The 17,108-nt window shown below is 41.2% G+C and overlaps 2 protein-coding genes and 1 long non-coding RNA gene across 3 annotated transcripts in view; 2 read left to right on the top strand and 1 right to left on the bottom strand.

Moving 5' to 3' along the window:
* adrb3a (adrenoceptor beta 3a) overlaps window positions 1-7,843 on the top strand; it is an 11,672-nt gene extending 3,829 nt beyond the window's left edge. The window contains exon 2 of the mRNA XM_049579277.1: window positions 5,841-7,843. Within this exon, the coding sequence (XP_049435234.1) occupies window positions 5,841-5,868 (28 nt within the window). The 3' untranslated portion in view covers window positions 5,869-7,843. The remainder of the gene's footprint in view (window positions 1-5,840) is intronic.
* Window positions 1-11,054, bottom strand: part of LOC125890578 (uncharacterized) — a 23,448-nt gene extending 12,394 nt beyond the window's left edge. The window contains exons 1-2 of the long non-coding RNA XR_007449566.1: window positions 10,966-11,054; window positions 10,663-10,825 (exon numbers count right to left, since the gene is read on the bottom strand). This is a non-coding gene — a long non-coding RNA (uncharacterized LOC125890578). The remainder of the gene's footprint in view (window positions 1-10,662; window positions 10,826-10,965) is intronic.
* On the top strand, window positions 10,742-17,108 carry got1l1 (glutamic-oxaloacetic transaminase 1 like 1). Its single transcript, XM_049579278.1, has 8 exons — window positions 10,742-10,978; window positions 12,695-12,876; window positions 13,069-13,192; window positions 14,037-14,254; window positions 14,362-14,512; window positions 15,045-15,210; window positions 15,496-15,638; window positions 16,403-17,108. Exons 1-8 carry the CDS (start codon window positions 10,804-10,806, stop codon window positions 16,540-16,542), a joined length of 1,299 nt encoding a protein of 432 aa, XP_049435235.1. The 5' UTR covers window positions 10,742-10,803; the 3' UTR covers window positions 16,543-17,108.

Below are 17,108 nucleotides of genomic sequence, written 5' to 3'. Positions count from 1 at the left end.
CTTATAATTAAATTTCATCCATTACATTTCAGTAATGTTTTTACAAATATAAAATAAGTAGTTCAATTTCAGAACATAAAATTTAAGTTCACTACTCATAATTCAGTTTTATTTGACAAGTGGCGCAGCCTCTACACTGCAGCCCACGCCTTGCCATGTTACATCCCATGAGTAACCCAGTTTTACGACAGAGGGATGTTTCATTTTAAATATTTACTCTGCACTCTATACATCATTTTTCTCTTTCCTTTACATGGCAACCGCTCAGTGGAATTTTAAAGACATAATCAATGGGGCTATAAAACTGGAGACATTTAGGAGCATATAAAAGTCTTCCTTAAAAGGAGCCTGGTGTGATCTGTAGTAAATCACCCCAAGGGGAAGGCTCAGCGGACTCACCCTGCGCTTTGAGCAGGATTACAAACGTAAGTGAGACCAGCCGCCAGAGAATGACTCTGGCGGGGGCCGCGGCTCAGAGACAGGTTTGATGAAGGAATATGACAAACTGTTCCAGGTAGAGTGTGGAGTGCTGAAATGGTTAGTTATTGCTTTAGAGTGCCCATGCTAGGCTTCAGTCATCCCTGACAACCTCCTATATCTATTTAACTAGCAGCACAAAAGAGCTATTGAGCAGCTTATTTCCTTTAAATCCTGGGACAACATGCAACAGCAGGTTTAGTTAAGCCGGGAGCTGATGTATGACAGGGCTGATAAAAAGCAAGGCCCAGCCACCAACATAAATGGTTACTAGGAAAGAGTGGCTGCACTACACTACACAGAATGGCCATTATCACCAGTTACCAGTATATTTTCATAGAAATACATGCAGGCATATCACTGCGGCCCTTATCAACATCCACAGCAGCCTTCAGCTTCTGTCACGTATGCACCATGTGATATGACAAGTGCAATTTTTCACAGATTCGCTGCCTAACAGCAGCTATAATTCATCTTTCATGATGTTTTTGGTCATCAAAGTGGAAGTGGAGGCAAATGTTGTGCTTTCCACATGACTTTTTCTTTTTGCAGAATAAAATCAGTAAGCACTCCCTTCCTTTGTCATATTGCTCTAAAGTGAGACAGGCAGCTACAGCATTAGTCCTAATATGTGTATTGGTGGTATTTAAGACAAACTCTCCTCATGTGTTTGATAGGCAGTGCTGTGTGTTATGAGCGGAGGGAGTTTGTTAGCACAGTTTATCCATGATTGAGAACACTAAAATTAAGCTAACAGAGAGTGGAATATTTTATTTGAAAGAGCAGCAGCCAACTAGGTTGTGGACTAAATTGAGTTGTGAATGTGGAGCAGAGATGAAGAGTCTTAATAGCTGAGCTTACAGCACAGACACAGGACTAATATTCCTGCAGAGTTACAGCACAGGAGCCTCACAGGCACATGAGCGCATGAACCACGGTCATTATTATGGCTCATACTCTGCAGGAAACGTGTGCTCTGTGCCGGTGCATTACAATTAAAGTATCAAGAGGCACACGTGAGGAAACAACTTGTCAACATGTGAGAACAACAGCTGAACTGAAAGTAGGATTGCACGGCCATCAAATGCACACTAAAACACTTTCCTCCTTGGAAAAACTGTAGGATGATAAACACAGGGCTGCCTGACCCTATACTGCAAAGCTTTGATCACTGCCACAATCATCAACATCCAAATCAGTATCTGAAGGCCCAAAAAATCCAAAATAGGCCATAACTTAAGAGATAGTAATACACCATCATTTATCATGCATCACCATTAGCACAGGTCTGACTCCACCAGCAGTCCAACCGTAGACTTAATGATTCACTAGCAAAATGTTGAAAAAGTCGAGCGTCTAGAATAGTTTCGAAATTGACCAGGATGACCCCCGAAAAATCAAGAGGCAGACACACCAAAAGAAACTGGCATATCGCAAATCTACAATGAGCTTGGCAAAGCTGTGTGTAATAGCTTAGACATTTTGCACAGCATTCTGTTTTCTAGCAATTATGACTAAAAGGGGCATCGCAGAGATGGGGGGAAGTGGGACTGATTACCCAGGGCCCCAACAGGAAGGGGGCCCTCGAAAACCCTGGGATGAAAAGTTTGGTTTTGTTTGCAAGTTTGAATTAGAAGTAGTTCGTGTAGTAATTAGTAGTAGTAGAAGAAGTATTTTGTGCTCCGGCTTCCTCCCATCGTCCAAAGACATGCAGAATAGGTTAACTGGTGATTCTAAATTGTCCGTAGGTGTGAAAGTGAGCGTGAAGGGTTGTCTAGTTCTATGTGTCAGCCCTGCAATAGTCTGGCAACCTGTCCAGGGTGTACCCCGCCTCTTCTCCAGTGTCAGCAGGGATAGGCTCCAGCCCCCCGCGACCCCCAACAGGATAAGTGGTTACAGAAAATGAATGAGTGAATAAATTGGTTGTAAGACTGAAACTCTCTGAGGCCCCTTTCACCCCTAAAAGGTGCAAAATGGTTTAGTCCACCCTTGCGCCTTTGTCTCTAAATGTAGCTAAAGCCAAGTGAGTGACTATTCTGCTGGAGCACTTACATAAACTGTCATGTCTTTTCCAAAGAAAGGGAAATCAGGGCTCAAAAAATAAAGAAAGGAAAGGGAAAGAAAGCAAACTGACTTTGTTAAAAAAAAGACAAAAAAGAATCTCAAATCTCTCAATAGCTTGAGAGACACATGAATCAAGAGAGGAAGGGTGGGGGCCCACATAGACTGCCTTCACATAGGGCCCAGAATTTGCTACTGCACCCTTAATGACTAATGTCACTGTGCGCTGCATGCTTACAAAGTGTGTAACTGTGAAATTATTTTAGGTGCATTGACTGTTTTTAAAGAGTTCATCTTATGTCCATGTCTTTCTTTATTCTCCACCCACGTCCAACTTCCATTAATCGTAGATATTGCTCACTGAAGCTTTGAATACCAAGAACTGGTATTCAGGACAGCCCTAATAAACATCAATAAGTTATCATGTGAAAAGCAGACACTCATGGCACAGGGACAAGAACTTACTGAGGCTGATCCGTCCAGATTTAGCTCTCAAAGCAGCGTCTGATGGATCACAACAAGGAGTGTAATCTCTTTCACTGACCCACTGTTGGAAATAAAATAAAATTTTATGGACTCTTCTCGAGCCATGAAAATAAATAAATATAGTACATGTTTGGAAATATATTCGTATTCTCAGCTTGTGGACCTGATGGGCTAAAAAAAGCATGAATAACCCGATAAAGCACAGAGAGACTGAGATGGAGAATGTCATTTCAAGTATAAATACTGACTCACTAAAGTCACTACAAGTGGCTCATTACTCCAAATGATCATGTAAATACTTCGGACATATTCATGAGAACAAATACAAAAAGACTTTTTGTTTATAATGCTGGCATTTCAGGTTTATAAGTGACGGTGTGTTACTGGAACAAACTGTATCATTAGTCGGCTAAATATGTAGATATAATTGTATTTCCCACACAAGCATGGCGAGTCCTCCCAGAGTGCCCCATGCTGTATTAGTGGAAACTTTGTTATTGCAGTTTGAGTGTGAAAACATAGCATGCAGTAAATATGGAAGACAAGTTATTTCCAACGCATCATGTAACGTGCAGGGTATGTTGTGTTAAATTTGGAGTGCTGACAGACATTTGCTGCAGAGCCTGTGACTGACAAGCTTTTTACTGCACAGAGCTGCTAATGTGTGGCAGGTTAAAGCTCTCTGTGATTTGAAGGCAGCCCAAATGCTGGTGTAATAAGTTGAGGCGCAGCAGAGTGTATCAATCGGTGCACATTAGGGCATCCTGATGTTTTGATGGCATTTTAGGAGCGGCCGGCGCACACTAATGCTTTTTTTCCTGTGCTGCGAACCCAGTCATTCTGAGCTTGTCTCTCTGCACTATGCTAACGGTGCCACCGACCCAGCCTCACACACCAAGTTCCATAATGTGCATTTAGTTAGCTTAGAGCAAGACCAGGCCTAAGAGAGCATGAAACAGGGAGCAGGATAAAGCAAAACATGGTGGTGGTGACCTGTGGGAAACCTCCAACACTCCCTTTCAAGCATGGCTGATATCAGAAACAATCACACTGCCTCACGGTCTTTAAATGGAGGCATCCGGGAGTTGAGCAAACACATTTTCTTTTCTACCACAGCAGCTGAAATACTCAATACTGTGTCAAGACTTGGTATTACAGTGATGCTATCTTTAACCGTGAATGAATGATTGTAACAACTTAAAGGTACACTATGTAGGATTTTTTCTAAAAAAAAAAAAAAAAAGAAAGTATGGACCCTACTTTATAAACCTTAAAAATAAAAAAGACAAATCAAATGTAGCTGAGTTTGTCACTGGTTCTACACTTAGTTGGCAGGTTGTTGGGTACACACCACTAACACTAGTGCATTTTAATGATACATTTACTTTATATCCTCCTGGAGGCCGCATTTTGTGTAGTTGCTGAATTGTATTGCATTAGAGAGGTGTTCCTAATATTTACTTAAATTCCAAATTGACTTCTAATTGTATCTGCACTTTGTCAGGCAGATTTTAAACTAATACTGCACCACCACAGTGATCATTTGTATATCAGTTACTTACTCTGTGTTATGTTGATTTTTTTTAAAGGAAACTGTTTTTCTGGCATACCTCCATGAACAGCAAAACTATATCAAAATAATTGTTTACAAACTCTAACGCAACTTGAGCGGTAAAATTCAAGTCTTATTTATCCAGATGTATGCTTCGTACTTCCCAAACACATGCATTTTCACTAAAATCTATTTATAAACTTCCAAGTAAACAGTCTCAGGCACAGGTGAGCAGTGCATGTGTTTGAACTCTGCCTCATTCAATTGATGCATATACAGAAGTTTTCTTCACAAAGTCAAGCTAACACTGGGTGTGCGATTCAGAAATGGTCATTTGGGGTGAAATATTCCTTTAAAGACAGAGACTACATGTCATTGCTCCTTTAACTTGGAAGGAGACACTTAAATATGTGTGCGCTATGTCTGTGGTCTGTGATTTAAAATAATGCAACATCCGATGTGCGAATGTGAGATTCAACAGATTGTGTAACACAAAGTTATTGCTGGAGTCTTTTTCCATTAAATCATCCAAATGCATCAATTTAAAATCACTGCAATAGACAAAACACTGCAGCGATTCTTCTCTACATGCTGTAAAAAAGGATTAGATTCTATTAAGCTTTGGAAATTCTCCTAACGCCACTTTGTAAACTGCCCACTGCACATTTTTTCCCTGTATGCATTCACATGTCTGTGAAGCAATAGTTCTAGATAGTTTATGTCTTCCTGTGGAGACATGTACAGGGGAGGTGATAGCATCAGAATTCCTGTCATGTTGGAGAAAGAAAGGTGGAGTTTCACAAAGCATGAAGGGAGGAGGACAACCTTGCAACAACTTTCAGTAATTTGTGAAAAAAAGAAATAAACGGGAAATAACCTGTAAGACAACAAAACGTTGTTGTTGTTGTGTTGGAGCTTTCTTATCTGATAGAAACTGGAATGCTGTAAAGGGTGTGAGCAGCAAAAAGCCAACAAATCACGCTGTAGTACACCGAAAAGGCTGATTTGTTTGTCGGGCCACATCTCACAGGGCTAAACACCATGATATGAGATTTAGAATGAGGCAGCCAGCTGACTTTGAATCAGGTGCTTTTCAGTTGCACAAAAAATAAATCACTTTTATCATCCCACGTCTCAATGTTATCTTAACTTCTTTATCGAAACTTTTATAATAGAGACTAATAAGCACACCTCATCTACTTACACACACTGAGTACATGTTAATAACATGTGAGATTCACTCATGTCTTCTGTCTATTTTCAGCTTCACAGTGGAGGAAAACGATGGTTGAACTGTAAAATGTCAAGCTACTGAAGCAAACTAAGCTCCCCAGCCACTACTGTGACTCCAGCAAAGGCTGAGACCAAACAGCAGTGACAAGGAGCTGAAGAAGAGTACAAACACCGGCCCTGATACACTTAACCGAATGAAGATAATACCAAAGAGTGGACTGGATTGACTGTAGAGCAGCAGCTGATTTGGTCTGGACAGGAACACTGTGACCGTCTCTGTGGACAGAAGTGCAAGTTGCATTCCACTTAACTTTCAGATGCAGTGCATGTGGCTTCCAGGATGACAGCATGAACTAATGTTGTACAGTATATTATCTGGTTAAGTTATCTAGTGTATTTATGATACACTCAATCTGTAGCAAAGTACAAGAGATGTCTAACTTAATACAAGGTTGTGATTCTGGCAAAGCTGTCTTCACTGTCATGGCACAAAATCAAACTCTTCAGTGTAACCTGAGCTTCACCAAAGAGCTGTGCATTCAAATATTCAACTCTGGTGTCTGTTTTCCATCTTAATTTCTCTCTCTCTCTCTACCCACGACATCTGTAGTTACCGGTGGTGATAAACGCGGTTTAAGACTGAAGCTCACCGAGTTGTAAAGGGAAGATAAACAAACTATTGTCATTTTAAGAAGGCAGCCAGGCAATATTGGCCTTATTCCATCATTCTGTGAGCAACCATGATCTGATTCTACACTGCACACAGCATGAGCCTGCAGACAGCAGGGCAGTGAAAGGAGCTGGTTACCTCAATAATTTGGAGGTGTACAGCCGGTCGCCTGCAGCTCTTCATCTAACAGCTCACTGTGGCTGCTCCTGACTTTTCCATCGCTCCCTGCAATATTTCAATCAGATGCGCTGTCAACAAATGCCAAAAATGATTGCTGTCTTGTTTTGTAGACACATTTTTGATAAACAATAGCAGTAAGTGTACGGAGCTAGAACAGCAACAGTAAGTTTTGACACTGAATATGGCAAATAAATATAAATATGGCATTAAAAAGGAAACATTAGCACTAAAAAAAAGTTTTACTGAGAAATAAAACACAGGCATTTCTCTTCTCAGTCATTTCTTGACTGCGGGTCAAGAAGAGCTATTCTCTCTTTTTAGTACGTGGGTTATATGTAAGTTATGCTCCCCTTGCCCCCTACCCTCAAACTCCTCCCCTCCGAACCAAAACTAGTGACAGAGAATTTGAACTAAAGATTAAAAAAAAATACATAAATAAAAAAAATACTGGCAACGTGAAAAAGACATGGAATATTGTCACTGAAAAACAACAACAAAATAAATAAAAAAAATGTAATGCCTGTTTTATTTTTCAGTTAGACTATTTTTTTACTGCCAATATTTCCTTTTGCAACACCAAATTTCATTTTCAATGCCAAAACCTAGTCCTACTGAGACTATTCCAGCCCCATGTAAGTGCTGATGTCACTGAAACACAATACATTTCCTGTGATTACTTCCTAATAAAAGTCAACACCAAGCCCATAATACTGAAAATATCACCACTGTGTCACATCATTCTGCAATCGGGATTTAACAGACATTTATTTCAACAAAAACCTTTGAGATTTGTTTTCTAAGTTAAACCATGGCTTTGGAAAATATTCTTTCATTTCTGATTGGCTAGCTACAAAAATCTTATATCAGGATGACTCAGACATATTTCTGTCCACAGTTAACCATGAATCACTGTGTGAGGTACATTATTACAAACTGCAGGTGACCATAACGCACTTCTGCTACATGCTATGTTAACAGTACACTCCCTCCCTTTGGTAAGTGGCCTAGTATGAGCTCAGTAACACTCAGAAATGTCCAAGTACAGAAAAATAATGGACTCCATGGAGGAAACATCTCCTCCACCTCATCCATTACTTTGTTATACTGAGACACCCTGTTGTGCGTTATTACTCACATGACATCATCTGTTGCATTGAGAAATAAAATATTATGAAACTGTGTAATGCTGGTTACGTGTGTTCTGTGTGTAAACTCACATCTATGGAGGCAAAGAAAGGCTGTGATAATGTGAATAACACGACAAAGAAAGTGTATAATGTTGAAATTTAAACACAGCATTGTAATATTTTACTTTGAAAGCCATCTATGTGGATTAGTATGGGCTGAAATTGCCTCTTGAAAATTCCTAGATGGTCAGGTCATGTGGTATAATTTCACCTATATTCAAGTACTCATACTGAACTGGTTAGTTCAAGATCTAAAAATTCAAGTCAAAGTAAAAAAATGTCAACATCCAGTCCGTAAGTAAGGCTGTGTTATGTTCTGTCAGTCACATGATCCACAAGAAAAAATATCAATGCTATATATTTGGTGGTACACCACAGTCACTGACATCATCATCATCATCATCATCATCATCATCAAAATCATCATCATCATAAACTTTCACAAGAGTGGTTCCCAAACCTTGGCGTAAAATGACGTGACCGTCAATATGGGCGTGAACAAGCCAAACAACTTCATCTGTCTTATTTTAAGTAATCCTCCACCCACCGGAAACACCACAACCTCTGGCTACTCTGCCACTGCTTGAGCAGACATCATGTTATGATACGAGAGGAATTCACAAAATCTGGGAGTTTAAAAAAATAAACCAAGAGTCAAATGCAAGACATTTGAAAACAAACTGCAACCAACATTAGCACAGCAAGGTGGGCTGTACCAAAATATCATTCAGCAAGGAGTGGAAACAATTATCCTGTCTGAGGTTAAGGCACATTTTTATCAGCTGATTCCTGTTACAATGTTTTCCAAGCGCAGAATTAGATTAGAATCAAATCCAACCTTTGAGGGACAGAAGAGAGAAGCTACTTAAGATACAACTGGGGAAATTAGATAAGATATTAAGACAGGGATAAATGCTGAACAGCTGAAAACTTGGTCCATTGCATTAGCTGATTTAATAAGCAAACATTCACCACTGTGCAAATAATATGAAGGTGATGAATCAAATTATATTCAGCCTAACAGGATGGTTAAAAAATAGGTTACATATTTAATTACTTCAGCACTTCAGTAAGAAACTCTCAATTCTAAATGACGCACTAATGAATACCATGTTGCTTAATTTTTAAAGGAATGCGCAACATTTTCTAATATTCATGCCTCGGGCATTTTGGTCAAACTCTAGTATTTGATTAAAAGTGTTTAATCTTAGATCTCCTCCAAAGTGTTTTTCTCTCTCTACAGTTGATTGCACATGCAAAGGCTTCATATACGCAGTATTCTGCTTTGCAAAACTTTTCTGTCAAGCCTTTCCTGTGTCGACATCTTGTCCTGAGCCAGTATCACAGTCACTTTTTTTTTTCAGGTCAAAGAGATATTTTCAGGACATGGGACATCTCGGAAGACACCAAACTCAGACCTCAGAACTCACCAATTAGGAGCCCTTGAATCTAATTACGTGGATAGCACCTTAATTAAATGAAGTATTGTGGAATCATCCTGCTAACATAGCAGCATGACTGGGGCGCATACTGCTGGATCCCAGCCCACAACCTCTGCCAGGGCATCTCCTTTCTCACTGCTGAAACTGATAACAGCCTCATGATGTGACAGTACAGTAGATATAAGACTTTATTGGTGTTTCTCTCAGATGACCACACCGAGTCATAAAATAAAGAAGGCTTCACGGGACTCTCTGCTGTTGCCTTTGTACCTGTCTGAGCACACTACTGTTGCTTGACAACAGGGCAAACACAGATAACCTGACATCCCACAGATATTTCAGCTGCAGCCACAATACAGTGTGATGGGAGAAAAAGCATGGCCTGCAATCAACAAAGTGAAAGGTAAATGTTTTGTTCCCACTCTCTCAGAATGAAATAAAAGGCACTGCTCTATTCTGCACTCAACATACTGTACTGATGTTTAACAATCACACAAGGGAAAACAACCATCACAAAGGCGGCAAATAACACAGAGCACAGTGGACGAAGCAGGCTGAGGAAAACTGTTCCTTTCTGAAATTACTCCTGTTCAGCTAATTGACGAGACTAACTGCCCGGTTTGGCCATCTACTGCCATCTAGTGCAGTGATTTGTGATAACCAGCTTCGCAAAGTGAGTTGCAAAACCTCTTTCATGTAATAGCTGCAGGATAATTACTTTGATTCTGCTTTGCAACAACTGTGAGATTCACTGCTACTTCGTCATCCCTATGAAATGTCTGTCCTTTTCCCCCAAGGAAGGCTCTGTGTCCTAGAGGCCTGCCTAAAAATAATTGCAAAAAAAAAAAAAAAAAAAGTCCAGCACCTGTCTCAAGGGCATTTGTTTCAACACTGGGGAGGACTATATATTAATATTAATTGAGCATTAAACATTTAATTTCTTGCATCAATTTATGGTGTAAATATATTTAATTTTGTCAAAATTAAAAGTCCTCTGCTACTTTATTGTTTTTAATGGGGGAGGGATGACAAATGCACCTTCTAAACACTGAGTCCCCCCAAATATCTACACCTATGCTGATTTTACATACACTAAGTGAATTTGCAACACCCTTGTAAAACTAAGTGATGCCTATTGACTCGCTCTCTTAAAGTCATTGGGTCTTCATTAATGTAAGGAGGCCTGCAGGCCCTTTGTAGAGCCACCAGCACAAACCTTAATGAGGGGCAAAGGGTCCTCTTTGAACTGATGTGTTGTCGGTGTTAGAGGCTGAAGCTAATACATTTGGGACTTCCACCTAAACTGATCCTTTCATGTCCAGACAGGCTAGTCTATTTGATGACAGCTAGCTGTGATGGCAAAAGTAAACTCACCAGACCCACAAATTAGGGAGTGATAAACTCATCCATCACCGTTGCCGGGGTGACAGTATCCATATACGTGCTGTAGCCTGGCAACAGTGTCCAAACAAAAGGCTCGCGGGTAGCGGGCTGATTTGCCTGGCTGGGTTCAGGATGAGCCGACCCGACAGCAGCCCTAATGAAAAAGGGGTCAAGCAAAATGGAGACCCAGGAGGTCATCTGTCTGTGTTTACTAATGCTCACACCGCAGCAGAGAGTCCTGAAACAAGGCTGTGGTCCGCCTTCAAGAAAGACACTCACAAGAGGAGAGTTTACCTGGCAGGGAGAGGTGAGTCCGCGCGCATCATGCCTTGGTTCGTAGCGGTTTCTTTTTCACACCAACGTGTTCAGAGTTTCAGTCGGAAATGAGAGAAGAGGGAGGAGTTTCCCCGCATTTATTTGCATATTGACTGTCAATTAGCGACCCATGATAACGTTTATCTTACCTATTGTTGGACTGCTGGACTTTGCAAAAATAATGTCACGACAGAAAGCCCCCAGAGTGCCTGTACCTCTATGTAGGCCTGCAAAGATCTGTAGTACAGCATGAAAATCATAATGACAATAATTCCCAATTTTCCCCTTTCTTTCAGTTTAAATGATTAATTTATGATGGTCATCCATTTGCAAAGCAGATGATGAACAGCCTGAGGTGTCTGAAGAAAAGCAAGTGCAGTTTCATCAACATGCCTTAGTTCTTCCACACTTAGTGGCTTGCTCGCTGTCATTACTGTACATGTGCAGTTTTCCATACATTTCCACTTCTGTGTTGTAATGCTGGCATCACCACACCAAACTCAAGTTGAAGCTAGTATAGAAACAGATTAAGTTGTCCCTTGCCTTACAAACAATGAATAACTCAAATTTTTTGGCAGTGCCTCATGCTAGGATCCCACTAATACTGTTTTGATCTAAGTCTGATACAGATTGTTTTGCACTAAAGCTACTGACAAAATTCTGCACAGTCTTCATTTTTTTTTAAATATAACCATAATAAGTGTTCAGGCAGCAAGAGGGTTCCTGGTGTGAACCCTGACCTTCTGTGCGGAGTTTGCATGTTCTCCCAGTGTCAGCGTGGGTTTTCTCCCACAGTCCAAAGACATGCAGGTTAATTGGTGACTCTAAATTGGCCATAGCTGTGAGTGTGAGTGTGAATGGTTGTCTGTCTCTATGTGTCAGCCCTGTGATTGTCTGGCGACATGTCCAGGGTGTACCCTGCCTCTTTCCCAATGTCAGCTGGGATAGGCTCCAGCTCCCCTGCCATCTCTAACAGGATAATTGGTTATGGAAAATGAAAGTGATGAATGAATATGTGTTCACTTCTCTGTTCTGGTCAGGGTGGAAAAAGCCTCCGAAGCACATATAAGCATGTTTAACCTGCTCCTAAAACCTGGCACCTCTCAGCTTTCACAAGTGCATCAATATTAGGCGTACACAGTTGTCCAGTCGGCCAGGCTGGACCCTTTGGTGGGACGGTTCTGGCCTGAGAGCCATTTATTTGACACCCCTGACCATGATACGATGCAATAATCCACTGAGACAGTAACTTCTTAAGCACATTGCCAGTAGAGAATCTGTCCTTACAACATGACCACATTGTTTTAAACTTCTTCCTGATTGTTACCACTTCTATCATTTATAAAACAATGTGTAGGATCCATGCTAAAAAATTATTTGACAGTTTCCCATCTCATATTTCTCAGCAAGTTTTTCTCATCAGGGCTGTTTTTATACATCACAACCTTTGCATCGGAAGTAGTGTACGCCTCTTTCAGGCCTTGTTTTGTGCGTACGCAATGATTATAAATGAGACCCCTGATAACTTCAGATCACGTTAACAAAAATGCACAAAAATGCATCTTAATTTTATTTTAGAGTGGACTTTCTGAGAGTTTCAATCAGGTTTCTCTTGTTTTGACCTTCTTTTTCCTTGATGACTTTTTGGTTTGAAACAGTGATTTGTTGGCTGAAAAACAAAAACGTTTGCAATAACTGTCTTTTGCAGAGTATTACAGTGAGGAAGGAAAAACCTTTGAGCTGCGTCTTGTGAGAAAAATAAAGCAACAGTTAAGCGCTGATCCCACCCTTCGTCCAGAGTATCCATCTTCTCTTGGTCTGACAGAATACATCAGGCGAGCCACAGAGATGACTTTGGGGAGGAGCTGTCAGGCTGTAGTGGAGGATCGGGTAATCTCAGCTCTTTATGTACACATTATATCCTGTACCTAATTATCTAATCAATCAGAGCTGTCATTATCTGGAGGCAGTGTGCAGACGGATTTGAAATTATGCAGTCATGGTTTTACACCTAGCTTCATCTAGTACTCAAATACTGTCACATCAGTCATATTAAGAACTCAACCCTGACTGTTATTGTAGGTGTTAGGTATCCAGACTCCTGGTTTTACCGCTGCTGTGCGTCTTGGTGCTGAACTCCTAAGACACTGCAATGATGTCTGTGTTGCTTGGTGTGGGCCCGTCTACCTCTCCTCTCCTTGCGATGGTAAATGAAACCTCACTTTCTCTTAACAGCATTTAAAATTACAACAACAAAGTGCGTTGGCTTCAAAATGCTGGTGCACATTAGCTTATGCTCTTGAGACATAAAGAACATAAGTATTGTGGCTACTGATCCAAGTGTGGTGATTGCATCTGTATGCACTACTTGTCTTATTACATAAAAAGGGCACTCAGTGGCATGCAGCTCTCTGCCATGTGTCTGATGGCATATGGGTGGGGAACAGGAAGTGAAAGGGAGGTTGTGGGTCCAGAAGTAGAATGAAAGGGAGGTGATGTATAAATAGCATGGAGACAGACAATCCCAAAACACCAGCAATGTAAAAATGAAAATGCCAACACATGAATCCACCAACACTGATGTATCTGCCACGTACATTGTCCCAAGCAGAAACTAAATTCCAAACTGAAGCAGTTGTTGGTCCCCTGATGTTCCTACCCGCCGGTTAAGTGCAGAGAGGAGTCAGCCGTCAGTGGCTGTTAAAACACAGCTGCAAATAAAATTGTTTTTTGAAAAAATGTGAATCACTGCAACCAGGAGAGGTGCTTGAGCCTGGCAGCGATAATTAACAAGACTGGAAGATGACTCACATGTATGCCACAAATAACATGCATAAATGATTCGCTAACATGGAAAGAAGCTGTATCCATAGTAACATTAATTATTGTAACGAGTAATAAGACATTATTTACATTACAAATGCAGCTCAGGATAGAGGTTAAAGGTCAACGTTGTGATTACATCATGGTGTGCAAAGCAGCGTTGATCTTAAGGGATTTGCACTGCTTTAGTTATCTGTTATAATGTTTCATCTTGATCCTCTCTGCAGACTCATTGGCAGGTATCTTCCAGGCAGCAGGGATCCAAGATATCCGTGAGTATTATTACTGGGATGACATGCAGCGCTGCGTTTGTTTGGAGAAGCTTCTGGAGGATTTGGAGAAGGCTCCGGAACAAAGTGTTGTTGTTCTGTCGGCGTCTGCCCACTATCCAACCGGAGCAGACCTCTCTCAGAATCAATGGGCTGTAATTACCAGACTCATTATGGTAACTGACGTGTACATTTGTACTTTTTAACAGAGGCTCAAATTGTTTCTGTCAGACAAGTTGCTCTTTGCTCCTCCTCATTTGCTGTCTCCGCGCTGTTTCCACAGAGGCGTAGGCTTTTCCCTTTCCTCTTGCTGCCTACTCAGGCACTCTGCTATGGAGATTTAGAGCGGGATGCCTGGCCTGTGCGGTACTGTGCATCACAGGGGATGGAGTTTGTCTGTGCTCAGTCGTTCTCCCACTGTTTTGGACTATATGGTGAGACAACCATCTGAAGAATATGGGTTTATGTGTGTGACTATGGCCAAAAACAGCCCATGCTACAAACTACAATCTGTGATGTTAAATCAGCACAGACCACAGCTGTTCTGCTGCTGTCAATTTGAACTCAATTTTCTTTTCTTTTGTGCAGTTTTCCTCACATACAACAGAAAAGAGCAGCTATGTATTCATGTCTGTCATACCCATTGTGCGCCAGAAAATACATGCTCATAGTATCTACAGAGTCCTAGTCACGCTTTCTGTTACCTTTCAGTTCTGAGCTTTGTATTACAGTAGCATCAGGTAACTCATTGTTCAGATCAGCTTGTTGCCTGTTCCTATGCGACCTGGTGAATATTCCCTCGCCCTCAGCGGAGTGCCATATTTTAGTTTCTAATTCAAAAGTGTCCCTCTTCAACTTCATTATCAGTACCAGAAACATAAGAGAAAGGAAGTAGAACATTTCACTGCTATTGCCGAAAAAAAGTGCTACTTCACATCGGACACATCTTCTCATTCTCTTCGCCAGGTGAGGCTGTTGGACACCTCCTATGCGTCCGGAAGCAGAGCTCCCTCCTGTTATCTGTGCGGTCTCAAGCCGACAAGATAGTCAAGTCGCTGTGGGCCCAGCCACCTGTAGGAGGAGCACATGTTGTCACCACAGTGCTCAGTAACCCTGCCCATCTTGTTGAATGGTGAGTCATGTGCCACTCAAATCAATAATCAAGTATTTAAAGAATGTGGCTCAGGCGGCTGGCCACATTGCTACTGTATCAGTTGATGTCCATAACCATGGCTGGTTGCTTCAGGACACTCTGGCAGATATGCAAAGCTTCAAAAAGCACTTATGCTACTAGTGATAAAAATCCTCCAGTTACAAAATGCCACCTTTTGCTCACTGGATCTTTCATGTTTTGCAGCTTTGAGTCGTATACTTTAGATCTTATTTCCAAATGCTGTCCTTTTTTTCTGCTTCTAAGGCAGGAAGAAGTAAAACACATTGTGGAGAGATGTATGCTGATCAGAGAAGTTTTAGGAGACAGGCTGAGGCTTTTGGGAACTCCAGGTTCCTGGGACCACCTGACTAAACAGGGTGGACTCTACTGTCATACAGGCTTGAATGGTGAGTATGTATGCATAGTTATAAAATATTCATCTTGCTTTTTGCCCGTACAGTTAAAGGCTGTAACCTTAATCAGTGTTCACTGACACAGTATTCGTGGGAATATTTATTTACAGAACTCTTACTGCCCACTTGATTATTTAAAGGAGCCGCATGTGATGCGCACAACATTAATAACAGCGAACCAATATTTGCTTTTTAAAGACATAGTGGAGTAATGGTGCCCAAACTGAGAATGAAGTCATGCTTCCTTGGCGTGTGTGTGTGTGTGTGTGTTGTAATTTGAGCTTCTCTGTGGGTTATTGTGGTAGACGTGCTGGCTGTGTGTGCATGTTGGTGCATGTGAGTCCTTGTGAATGCAGTGCCTATATGTAGCAGTTAGGGCTGATATCGGGACGACGTCATCACAGAAGCATAGTAACCACCCTCTGGTTTCTCCCCTAGGAAACAATATTATCTCAGTCAGTATTGTTGACGTTGTTTGTGCTGTTAGCACTGGTGGCTGCTAGCTGCTTACTCAGCTACCTCCATGTTGAGAGCTGTGTGCAAACAATCCCGCCCCAGACAAATTCGTATGCTCTGAATGTTGCATACAGCTCCTTTAACAATGGCGTTGATTTTAAGTTATAATTGATTCCACAGTGTTTTCCCACTTGAATATTTTGTTTAAATACTAACAGCAACAACAAAGCCCTTGCTATTATCATAAATGCTGATGGGCGTTCACAGTGTTTCTCGTGTATTTTTTTTTTTGTATACTTTAGGTGAGCAGGTAGAATTTCTGTCAAAGAGAAGACACGTGTACCTGCACCCAAGTGGCTGTCTAAATGTGAGTGCAATCAACGGTCTAAACTTGGACTACATTGTCGAGTCCATCCATCTGGCTCTGACCACTTCACCATGACCATGTGGCTTTTGATCAGGCTCTGAAATCAGTGTCAAAGGGGCTTTTCAGCCTGACTGAAACTCTCATTTAGATTGAACCTTTCATGTGTTTTGCAGGCCCAGCTATTGCAAATTATTATTGAATTGCCAGTGACTTTTGACAGAGGTGCAATCATTAGTAATTGTAACAGTGAGCAGGCTGTGATGGTCCTTCAGGTGAGAAGGCATGAATATGGGATGAGATCATGCGTGGTGTGTGCGGTATACAGTAGGTCAGCCATAGGTAAAAGAGTATGACAGCAGCTGAGTGACCTTCTTGTTAGAATTTAGTTAGACTTATGAATTTAAGTGTATATTTATATGTTCACACTTTCGTTTTGGTGCTTATGTTTTTTGTACTCTACCAAAACCGCTGTGTACGGCTAAAGCCAGAAGCTTGTTAGCTTAGCTCCACCAAAAGTAATGAACCTACCAGCACTTCTAAAGCTGAAAATTAATGTCATATCTGGTTTGTTTAATTGGTACAAAAACTGAAATGTAAAAATGTCAGTTTGTGGTGTTACAGGGATTGGGTGTGGGGGTGTT

The sequence above is a fragment of the Epinephelus fuscoguttatus genome, linkage group LG6 (genome assembly GCF_011397635.1).
Source record: "Epinephelus fuscoguttatus linkage group LG6, E.fuscoguttatus.final_Chr_v1".
Classification (NCBI taxonomy): Eukaryota; Metazoa; Chordata; class Actinopteri; order Perciformes; family Serranidae; genus Epinephelus; species Epinephelus fuscoguttatus.
This window is presented reverse-complemented; position numbering and strand designations above follow the sequence as displayed.

Coding starts and splice junctions, on each gene's coding strand:
- got1l1 (XM_049579278.1), top strand. CDS start 10,804: ATGAGCCGACCCGACAGCAGCCCTAATGAAAAAGGGGTCAAGCAAAAT. Junction 14,255..14,361: donor TAATTACCAGACTCATTATG/GTAACTGACGTG, acceptor CTGTTTCCACAG/AGGCGTAGGCTTTTCCCTTT. Junction 15,211..15,495: donor CCTGCCCATCTTGTTGAATG/GTGAGTCATGTG, acceptor TCTGCTTCTAAG/GCAGGAAGAAGTAAAACACA.